The sequence below is a fragment of the Xyrauchen texanus genome, chromosome 47 (assembly GCF_025860055.1).
Source record: "Xyrauchen texanus isolate HMW12.3.18 chromosome 47, RBS_HiC_50CHRs, whole genome shotgun sequence".
NCBI lineage: Eukaryota > Metazoa > Chordata > Actinopteri > Cypriniformes > Catostomidae > Xyrauchen > Xyrauchen texanus.
Window position 1 is genome coordinate 23509086 of NC_068322.1, and position 12180 is coordinate 23521265.

At 39.7% G+C, this 12180-nt stretch overlaps 1 protein-coding gene across 1 annotated transcript; it reads left to right on the plus strand.

Moving 5' to 3' along the window:
- Positions 1-3692: 3692 nt before the first annotated feature.
- alg10 (ALG10 alpha-1,2-mannosyltransferase) lies at positions 3693-9550 on the plus strand. Its single transcript, XM_052120954.1, has 3 exons — positions 3693-4133; positions 4222-4419; positions 7320-9550. The coding sequence occupies exons 1-3, from the start codon at positions 3969-3971 to the stop codon at positions 8376-8378; spliced, it is 1422 nt and encodes a 473-aa protein (XP_051976914.1). The 5' UTR covers positions 3693-3968; the 3' UTR covers positions 8379-9550.
- Positions 9551-12180: the final 2630 nt, after the last annotated feature.

A 12180-nucleotide genomic window follows, 5' to 3' on the forward strand; every position in this document is an offset into this window, starting at 1 on the left:
GTTTCAGCCAACAGTAAGAAGTTGGTGTCCCAACATTTTTTTTCATTATTATTTATTTAAACATAAGATACACAAATGATACACTGACATCAGTGTATTATTAACATCAACTTTGAACATTATCTTTTATTAGTTTATCTTATGTAGACAAAGTATATCCAACTGTAAATTAAACACTGAAGTCTAAGTTCCCCTTCTGTCGCTCTCTCCACGTTGTGTCAGAGAAGCAACACTAGGGGTCTCTCTTGAGCGACGATATTCACCTCTGATCTATGAAAAAAGGCCAATGAGAAGTTGGCAGCCGGTATTTGCATATCCCGCCCCCGGACATATGGGTATTTAAGCGGCGCAAATACGGGAGTTCATTCAGAAAATTTCTTCGAGCCGATGGTTCGTGCATGCAGTCTGCTGCGAGTTACACACCAAGTTCCTGTTTAAATCCTCTGACGCTCTGCATGCTGTTGGACTTTATGGCGCACAACAGCGGCTTTCTCCTTCGTGCATGGCTGTGCATTCTTGCCCCTGGGCGCTTCGACAGTGCAGACAACTCGAAAGAGTTATTCTAAAAGAGTAATTTCACTCTAAAAAAGCAAAACACAGTGGCGTTGAACGTCCTTTTCAGGACGCGTCTTTTTAAAGACGATTTTTCCGCCCCTGTGTAGTTTCTGGATGCGTTGATTCTCCCCACCTCCAACGGTCATAAAAGCTGCCTTGCATTCCTGGGTTGCGATCACACGCAGGCAGGGTTTTTATGAATGGTCTATGTTTTCAGTACGAGAACATAGCCATGACAGCATTGCGGTCGTAGGCTTTTTCTTGTAGTGAGAGAAAGCCACATCAGCCGCCCCCCGCGCCTCGCCTCCTTCCTACGGGATTGAGGCCGGGATAACTCCCTCCCGACCTAACCTGTTCCCCTCCTGGGATCTCTCGATCGTCCTCACAGGCCTCCAGAGACCCCCCTTCGAGCCGCTAGATTCAGCTGGACTCAGGGCCCTCTCTCTCAAGACTGCCCTGCTGATCGCGCTCGCCTCCATCAAGAGGGTCGGGGACCTGCAAGCGTTCTCTGTTAGCGACACTTGCCTGGATTTCAGTCTGGCAGACACATACGTGATCCTAAGACTGCGACCGGGCTATGTGCCCAAGGTTCCTACCACACCCTTCACAGATCAGGTAGTGAACCTGCAAGCGCTGCCCCGGGAGGAGGCAGACCCAGCCCTTCGTTGCTGTGTCCGGTACATGCTTTGCGTATCTATCTGGACCGCACGCAGAGCACTAGATGCACTGAGCAGCTCTTTGTCCGCTTCGGGGGACAGCGGAAAGGGAACGCTGTCTCCAAACAGAGGCTTGCCCACTGGGTTGTCGACACCATTTCATTGGCTTATCACACCCAGGCCGTGCCCACCCCCCTTTGCGGGTCCGAGCTCACTCCACCAGGGGTGTTGCGTCCTCGTGGGCACTGGCCAGGGGCACCTCCCTAGCAGACATCTGCAGAGCAGCAGGGTGGGCAACACCTAACACTTTTTCGAGATTTCACAATCTCCGAGTTGAGTCAGTATCGTCCCGTGTTTTCTCAGGTCCGAGCCCGTAGAACTCGGTAACACGCTGACGATCTGGCCGGGTGAATCGCTTGCACCTGGCGCCCTTTCCCTCAGCCGAGGTAAAATAGTGCGCCTCCGTTCCCAGGAGATCCCATCTTAGGGTCGCTGGTTGACTCCTCCCTAGCCCTTTTGGGTCCGCAGTTCAGCGGAGGAATTCGCCGACCCAAGCCACTAGGGGTACCCAATCTACCCTGTACTGGAATAGGTGCTCCACAGGTAAGGCCTCCTGTTCGGACTCCCCCTGTGTGTAATTCCGCGGTACTGTCCCCTCACAAGCGGACCCCCGTGTCTCCCTTAGGCAGTTACAGCTGCCTCGGTCGCCGTGCTGTACGCTTCCACCCTCTACGAGGCTGGATCTAAAACCGCACCAACTTTTCCACATAGGTCCTAACAGGCCATGTGATGTTTTTGCCACTCTTTGCCTCCCCAGCAGGGTAGGTGTGGCCTCCGCAGGGTCTTCTCCCCCTGAAAGAAGGGCTGAGACCCCCTTCCCTCAATGAATGTAAGGGCCCCGGCCGTAGCTGCTCTATGCGAGAAACATAGAGACATAGAGCCATCACCTTGTTCCCCCCTCCAGGGTAACCAGAAGGACTCTGATGGCTTTAATGGGGTCGCCTTTGCACGTAAGAATACCTGCTCGCTCCTGTATCAGCAGTTCACGTACACGGCTCAGCGCATGGCACGTTTATAAGTGGACCCCTAGTGTCGCTTCTCTGACACAACGTGGAGAGCGCGACAGAAGGGGAACGTCTAGGTTACGTATGTAACCTCCATTCCCCGATGGAGGGAAAGAGACGTTGTGTCTTCCCCGCCACGTCGCTGAGCCGAGCCACTGTTGTGGCCGGACCATTTCCGGCTCCTCAGAAAAATCCTGAATGAACTCACGTATTTGTGCCGCTTAAATACCCATATGTCCGGGGGCGGGATATGCAAATACCGGCTGCCAACTTCTCATTGGCCTTTTTTCATAGATCAGAGGTGAATATCGGCGCTCAAGAGAGACCCCTAGTGTCGCTTCTCTGACACAACGTCTCGTTCCCTCCATCGGGGAACAGAGGTTACATACGTAACCTAGACGTTTTTAAATATCCTGTAAGAAATTTTCCAGGAGTTCAATGGATCTATTCTTCAGTTATTTAGTTTACAGCTGAATGTATTTTGTCTTAATAAATTCTTATCAATGGGTGGCGTCGACGAGCTAACAATGCATGCCTCAAAGTTGTTGCTCTTTGTGTAATATGCCTTTTTCTTCTCCTCAAGAAAATTAGATTCACCAGAACCAAAACCAAAAAGACGGAGACATATATATATTATTTTATTTTTTTAAATCAAAAATATTTTTTTTAAAAATAACAATGGAATAAAATGCAAAAATCATATCAATATAATTTTCACAAGTTGAAATTTAGGGTTTAGGGTTCGGGACAGCCACTTCCACTTTAAAAATTATGATTTTATATATATTAAGCTTACTGATATTTTAAATATTATTGTGGGTTTCAATAGATAATAGAAGGTTCTTAGTAAACATCAAAGATGTGAATACATAAATGTTTTTTAAATGTGTTTTTTGGTTGTGGGACAGCAGTTTGCAGATTCTGTAGAATGGTCCATATAGTAAACAGTTCTATTATCTATTTATGAAAAATAAAATATACATAAACATGACAAGTTGGTGAATTATTTTCTCTTTTTCATTAATGTAATAATCATAACAAATGAACAGATGTGAAAAGATTAAATGTATTATGATCATTGAATCATGATTAATTTTGTATTAATACAAAATATAAAACACAAAATGCCAGGGGTATGCACAGTAAAACATTGAATTACATAGCCTATTATAGCATATAAGTATACATACTATATCAAAATGACAGCGATTATCAAATTCATGAAGTCACATAAGTCAAATGTTCATGACAAAATGTCTGCGACAGCTCCCGAATCCTCTGACGCACGGAATTTACGTCAGTGTCTAAAATCGCACACTTTTGTTCACTCACTGCTGATATATAGTAGTCACTGACATTCACTATATTGTAAATATGGAATGAGTGAACGAGTGGGCGATTTCAGCATGGATTTCAGACGCCGCTGTCTCATAGGAAACAGTTGACACGGAACGTTCCACAACCTCTTTGCGGAACTGATTGTTTACACTCGGACTATTGAGCATGTGACGCATCAGTAAGCTATCAAAAACCAAAACTTAAAAATGCGATTTTTGCATATATTTGCAATTGTTTTACACTGAATGAAGATCGATCTCAAGGAATGACTGCATCGCATAATCTCTAAATCAATTATATTATCAATTTTCATACGTGTTATACCAAAGATCGAGTGATTGCTGTTTGAATCAGAATGGAGAGATTTGAGGTTTATATCTTCACAGCTCTGTGCAGCGTCAACTTTCTCATCTCCTGCCTCCTGTTCTCCAAAATCACTCGAGAACAGAGAGAGCCGTACATGGATGAGATCTTCCATGTGCCTCAAGCTCGGAAGTATTGTGAAGGGAAGTTCAATGAGGTGTGTATGGGAGTTCATGATTGGGTTGTACTTCTCCATCTGTGTATGTGTTTGGTCATTAATATCCATGTGTGAAATGTGTCCACAGTGGGACCCAATGATCACCACTCTTCCTGGGCTGTATCTGGTATCAGTGGGTCTGATCCGGCCGATGGTATGGCTGTTTGATCTGAAGGGAAGGGTGGTCTGCTCTACTGCCATGCTGAGATTCATCAACCTACTGTTCAACAGTGGCAATCTATACATCATCTACCTGATCATCTGCAGACTGCACTTGAAAGATAAGGTCTCTGTTTTTAAATCATTATTTAATTGAAGTTAATGATAAAGTATTAGGGTGATTCTTCAGTTAGGGACTCTTTAGACTACTTGAAACATGAGACGAATTTTTAACTACATCAAAACATGTATCACATCCTGGAATAAAGATCTGATCTGGCCTTGATCAACCTTTAGATTTTGATGCAGTGGTTCTCAAGCAGGTGGCCGGGGGCTTCAGCAGACTTCAAGTCTGTAAATTGACATAAAATTAGCTAATCAAACCAAGTAATTACTAACACTATAAATACTAAGCATCAACATGTAAGCCTACAACATATAAACTCACAGTTCTTCAAACGTCTGGAATCATGAAATTAATTGTTTTGTGATTAAATATTTTAGGTAATAACATGTCTCACTTTTGGGGAGAAAAGGCTAGATAATCCTTACACTTGCTGACAGAACAAATTAGCAACAGTCAACTATGTTTTCATTTATAAAATACAAATCAAATACCACCTGATTTGGTAATGACACCTAATAACAAAGTAAAATAAATATGTAATAAAAGAGCTGGATTTACTTTTTATAGGAATGTGTTTGAGTAAAATATATTTTTTGTTTTATTCTATAAATTACTGACAACATTTCTTCCAAATACAAATATGTGAGAGCATTTATTTGCAGAAAATGACAACTGGTCAAAATAACAATAAAGATGCAGTGTTTTCAGGCCTTGAATAATGCAAAGAAAACCAGTTCATATTAAACAACACAATACTAATGTTTTAACTTAGGAAGAGTTCAGAGAGCATGCCAAGATGCATGAAAGCTGGGATTGAAAATCAGTGTTATTCCACCAAATATTGATTTCTGAACTCTTCCTAAATTAAAACATTAGTATTGTGTTGTTTAATATGAACTGGTTTTCTTTGCATTATTCAAGGTCTGAAAACACTGCATCTTTTTTGTTATTTTGACCAGCAAATAAATGCTCTAAATGACAATACTTTTATTTGTAATTTGGAAGAAATGTTGTCAGTAATTTATAGAATAAAAAAAAAAAGTTCATTTTATTCAAACGCATACCTATAAATAGTAAATCCTTTGTATTCATGGCATTGAAAACATACACACACACACACCTGTGTGTGTGTGTGTGTGTGTGTGTGTGTGTGTGAGCCAAAAGTTTGGAGTAATGTACAGATTTTGCTCTTATGGAACGACATTGGTTCTTTTATTCACCAAAGTGGCATTCAACTGATCACAATGTATAGTCAGGACATTAATAACGTGAAACATAATTATTACAATAAAAGAACAAAATTCAGAACAACTTAAACTACTTCAAAAAGTTCTCATCAAGAAATCCTCCAAATGATTAATGACAGCTTTGCAAATTCTTGACATTCTAGCTGTCAGTTCGTCCAGATACTCGGGTGACAATTCACCCCACACTTTCTGTAACTAGAGACGCTGATGTACTTATCCTCTTGTTTAGTTGTACATCTGGTCTTCCACATCTCTTTCTGTTCTTGTTAGAGACAGTTGTGCTTTGTCTTTGAAGACTGTAGTGTACACCTTTGCATGAAATCTTTAGTTTTTTATCTATTTCAAGAATTGTATATCCTTCATTCCTCAAAACAATGATTGACTGTCGAGTTTCTAGAGAAAGCAGTTTCTTTTTTGCCATTTTTGACCTAATATTGATCTTAAGACATGCCAGTCTATTGCATACTGTGACAACTCAAAAACAAACACAAAAACAATGTTAAGCTTCATTTAATGAACCAAATATCTTTAAACTGTGTTTGATATAATAAGTGATTTTCTAGAACCAAATGATTAATTTATCATGAATACTCAAGGATAAGGCGTTGGAGTGATGCTGCTGTCTAGATTTAATCAAAATGACTTTTTTCAAATAGTGATGTGCTGTTTTTTACATCATTAATGTCCTGAATATACTTTGTGATCAGTTGAATGCCACTTTGGTGAATTAAAGTACCGATTTCTTTCCAAAACAGCAAAATCTGTCCATTATTTCACATTCTTAAAATAAAGTAGTTATCCTAACTGACCTAAGACAGGGAATGTTTTCTACAATTAAATGTCAAGTGAAAATAAAAAGCAAATTTAAGAAAATAAATTAGATAAAATGTATTTGTCTGAGGTGTATGAAAACTTCTGACTTCAACTAAATATATATATAAATTATTTTCCTAAATCCCCCATAGATTTCAAACTAAGATTAAAATAAACAATTTAATGAACTTTTAACTAGATAACTAGGCTAGATTTTAACCTATGCTAAACGTATGTGGTTTGTAGGGCTTTGCTAGGTGGTTACAACAGTGTTCTTAGTGGTATTTTGTCCCAAGTCAAAAGAGCCTGCCACCAATATTGATATTCTGGTCTCTAGAGAATGATGAAACAGACAAAAAAAAATAATTCCCAGAGGGATCCAAATAACTCTTGACTTTGGCCAATAAAAAACCACCCATAGCAACATGCTAGCAGCTGCCCAAAATACCCTAGCATCATAGTGGCAAGTTTTGCACAGGCAAGCACCACTTTTCTATAAAAATGGAAAAAAAATACAAATAAAAAATCTCATTTTGCTTTGGCTTTTCTATACAATTTCAGCAACTCCTAGTTGGAAAATCCTGCGTCATACCATTAAGCTGAATGACACCAGAAGATTAACTAGAAGGTGCAATATAAGGGGCCGTTCACACAAAACTGTTAGAGGGTCTGTTTTTAATTGTTCTACAATGTAAACATGCACTAGATTGACACCTTTGACCATCAAAAATGTTGTAAAAATTTTTATCAAGCGCAAGAATGCGTTCATTCTCAAAGGCCCCTAACAGTTTCATATTTAAAACCCATTGTTCTCATTTCATTATCTCTCTTTTTTTCTAGTCCCGTTCTGCTGCTCGAAGAATTTTCTCTGCCCTGGTTCTGTCCACGTTTCCTGTGCTCTACTTCTTCACGTTCTTGTATTATACTGATGCTGGTTCCACATTCTTCACCCTCTTCACTTACCTCATGGCCCTGTATGGATGCCACAGTGCGGCGGCACTTCTCGGCATCTGCGCCATCCTCTTCCGCCAGACCAACATTATCTGGGTGGCATTCTGTGCAGGCACCGTAGTGGCACAAAAAATGGACGAGACTTGGCGGACTGAACAGTTGAAGAAGCGAGATGAAAAATTGCCCTCTCAGGTCCCTCTAACGATCGGTGGGGCGATGCGAGTAATGCGTTTCCTGTTGGATTTCCTCAAAACGGCTAGCAATATAAAAGCCTTGGTCGTGTCGACGTGGCCGTACATTGCAGTAGCAGTTGGTTTTGTTTTTTTTGTGGTGTTGAACGATGGAATTGTGGTGGGAGATCGAAGTAGTCATGAAGCGTGTCTGAACTTTCCTCAGCTTTTCTATTTCTTGTCATTTATGCTTATATTTTCTCTCCCTACCTCACTGAGCTACCAAAGAGTGGTCAGATTTCTACAGTCTTTAAGAAGGCAACCCTTAATTTACACCATACTGATGGCAGTCTTCTTGTTTTTGGTCTGGAAATTCACGTTTGTTCACAAATACTTGCTCGCAGACAACAGACACTTTCCGTTTTACGTGTGGAAACGAATTTTCCAGAAACATGACCTTGTTCGTTTTCTTCTTGTCCCCGGATACATGTTTGCAGCATGGAACTTTGTAGATACTTTGAGGTCCAAGTCATTGTTCTGGTGTCTGGCATTCTTCACGTGTCTGGTCGTGGCCACCGTTCCACAGAAACTCATGGAGTTCCGATATTTTATCTTGCCATATCTGTTATATCGTGTCCATGTCCCCCTACCCTCTATTCCCAAACTGCTGCTGGAGTTTGGCCTTTACACTGCAGTGAATACAGCAACAATTTATATATTCATCTATAAAACATTCCAGTGGCCCAACAGTACAGACACGCAGAGATTCATGTGGTGACTCGACCAACATATAGGATGTTTATAGGACATTTTCTGTGTACTAAAGGGAATGGTGTAAGTTTTTCACTATTTGTCAATTACAAAAAATAAATATAAATACAGTATTTCAGAATATGATGCCACGACATGATCTGTGTATTTATTTGCTGTTGTATTCATGTGCATTTTGTCAAATGTTATTTGTATGTTTATGTGTATATTAAAGTATATACATAGAGTATACAGAGTAAGGTAGGTTGTAACCATTCCCAATCAGATTAGGTATATCAAAGGATTAGTCCACTCAAAAATCTTTTCATCCAACATAGCTCTCCTTGGCACGTTCATGAGTGAAGTCGGGATGTCTTATTTGTGAACGAATCATTCTTTTGAGTCAGATATTTTCAAATAATCGGTTGATCCGCTTCATATAACCTGAATGATCCATTCACGAATCGTAGTGATCTGGTTCTTGAACTGAAGCTCACTGAAGGGAAAGTTTTTCAGTAGAAAAGACTAGAATATTGTGAACAAGTCATATGGACTACTTTCATGATACGTTTATGGTGCTTTTTGTATCCCTTTTGAACCTTAAAAGCTCCAGCCCTATCCATTGAAACTTCAGTTGAACTGAGTGACCAGTACATTCTTCAAAATGTTAGTCAAAAGTCAAACAGGCTTGATGTGATGGTGATAAGTGCAAACATCCGTTTTTTCAAAAGCCATTCACTTTATGTTTTTGTATTGCAGTTTGAGTTGATTCAATCATGTTGGTAATTTGTTGTGTATTGTGTTACTTTCTTGTTGTGTAATTGTGTAATTTCCTCTTACATTTTTTAATTCTCTGTATTTCATTACTGTCTCTTGGTTTATTATGGTATACTGTTATTACTTTTATCTTGTGAAATTTTGTATGTTTATTTTTATTTTCTCAGTTTAAATGATTTGTTCTCATTAGTCTTTCGTTCATTCTTTGGGTATTAATTAAATGGTTTTGTTTTGATGTCCTAAAAATGATGTAATACATTAATTACCTTCATAGCTACAAATGTGTTTATTAATGGTTTCCAAGAACTTTAAATGGCTTGAGTAAACTACAATAACTTAAAGGTGCACTCAGTAATTTTTTTTCCTCATTAAAAATGTTTTACATCTAAGGAAATAAATTGCAATATATGAATAAAATCTGAGCACTCATATGAGATGAAGACTCCAGTAATATCAGTAACCTTATAAAAGCTGTAATATTTTACATGGAAATGGTCCGCACATGGGGCTGCCATGTTAGAATCACATGACCAGCCAAAAACTACTTGCTTAATCTCAGTAAAGGCCCTGTTATTGGACACTCACCCGTGGATTAAATTAATCAATGCTGACTGTGAACAGTTAATTTCTATATTGGCATCTGTAACTGAATACTGTTCATTTTAAATTATGTAAATATTTAGTTTCCCCAATTTAAAGTGCAGACAATTGTTCCATACATTGAAAATTAGTTGTCTTAGTGTTACATTAACATGTAAACTACTGGAATACTATGTGTAGCGGAAACCAAAATGCACTGAGTTAATCTCAATAACATTTGATCAAATGAACACTCTGTTGAACCTCTTGCACTTAACAAAAAGCTAACAATAACACCTCAAAGGATCAATCCTATTAATGCTGTTAGATCCAGTCTCCCATTAGACCTCTCTGTTAGAAGATCAATAAACCATATCAACATCAATAGCTTAAATTAACTCTTCTAGCGGCCCAAGAGTAGGCAGAGTCAGTAAAAATGAGCAGAGAATAATCTTAGCTACCCCATTTCTGTGTCATTCTCAATGCTTTACCAACTATTTAACAACTCTCAGTGACTATATTTTTTTTATATTAATAGAACTAAAACTTGGATTTGAAGAAATGGCTGAACGAATGTTGAAATATTGGGTTAGATCAGTTAGCACGCTGGACAGCACGTTACATCTGCCGGGCTTCCAGCTGTTCAGAGCGGATCGTGTTGTGGAAACATCAGGGAAAACGATAGGCGGTGGAACAAAGAGTTGGTGTACAGATGTAACAGTTCTGAATAAGATTTACTGTCCTAATTTAGAAGAACTCTTCACCAAATGTAAGCCTTTCTACTTGTCGCAGGAGTTTTACTAGTTAATTCTGGTGAGTGTGTACATTCCGCCACAAGCATGTGTGAATGCAGCGTTGCAACAGCTGGCTGATCACATTGCAGACACGGAGCAACACTGTAGAGGATGCATATTGTTCTGTCCCACGTGCAGCTTTAGGACTCTCTGATCACTGTCTGGTTCATCTCCCGACCTGCAAGCAGAAACTAAAATCAGTTAAGCCTGTAGTAAGGACTGTAAAAAGATGGACTAATTAAGCAGAGCTGGAACTACAAGCCTTCTTTGACTGCACTGATTGAAGTGTTTTGAAGTTGCAGCCACAGACCTGGACGAGCTTACAGATACTGTGACATCATATCTCTGTGGATCCTGCATCTGTGTGGAAAGGCCTGAGAGTTATTACCAAGTATAAGACACCTCCCCCTCACTCTGTAGACAAGCAACAAATGGCTGATGAACTGAATGTGTTTTATTGCAGGTTTGAAAAGCCCAGTCTCGCACCCCTCCCTCTCTCTGATCTTAACTTTACACACACCAACACCTCCTGCTTCAAATTCACAACCATCATTCCGGTCACAATTTAAAGACTTTAAATCGTTTTCTCCCTCTTCAAAATGGGAGCCTAAAATCAATTTAATAGACCAACCCAAAAATAATTTCACGTAACAACAGAATAGTTTCACATTCCTTAATTAATTGTGCCTTACCATATCATTGAACACAATTACAGAAGCATAAAGAAATATGAATTAAACCTGCAGAAAAGGGATCAACTGTAATCATAATGGACAGACAATAATATTTTTTTAATTGGCAATAAGCAAACAGAAAAATTACCTATTAGTACATAATCCACCTAGACCCAGACAATTTTATCTTATACCTAAAATTCATGCAGATTCTTGGACAGTCCCTTCCGAGATCCCTTGAGAACATAGGATAATGGCAAAGTCACAGCCTATTACAGGAGAAACCAGGGTTCAAACCTAACTCAGAACAGAACAAAGGAAAAGAGTAAATTAATAATGATATGTCACCCATTCTAACTTCCAAGAAAATGTACATCTATCATTATTACTGCTGTTTACATTCCACCTGACACGGAAAGGGACATTGCACTCATTGATCTTTATGAGGAATTAAAATGACATCAGTTTACACACCCTGATGCAGCCCACATAGTGGCAGGGGATTTTAACAGTGCGAACCTTAAGTGCAATGCCACATTTTTACCAGCTCATCACTTGCCTCACGAGAGGTGAAAGAACATTGGACCATTGTTACTTGGTATTTAAAGATGGATATAAAGCCTCCATTTGGTAAATCTGACCATGTGGCCATTTTTCTGTTACCATCACTAATCACATTTGTTCCCCATGCTGATGGTTGATGTGAACATTATCTGAAGCTCCTGACCATATCTGCATGATTTTATGCACTTCTGCCACACAATTGGCTGATAAGATAATCGCATGGATGATTGTTGGCATCAGATGGGCTGGTTTGAGTATTTCTGTAACTGCTGATCTCCTGGGATTTTCACACACAACAGTCTAGAATTTACTCATAATGGTGGTGGGGGGTGGGGGGACATCCATTGAGCGGCAGTTCTGTGGGCAGAAATGTCTTGTTGATGAGAGAGGTCAATAGAGAATGGCCAGACTGGTTCGAACTGACAAAGTCCATGGTAACACT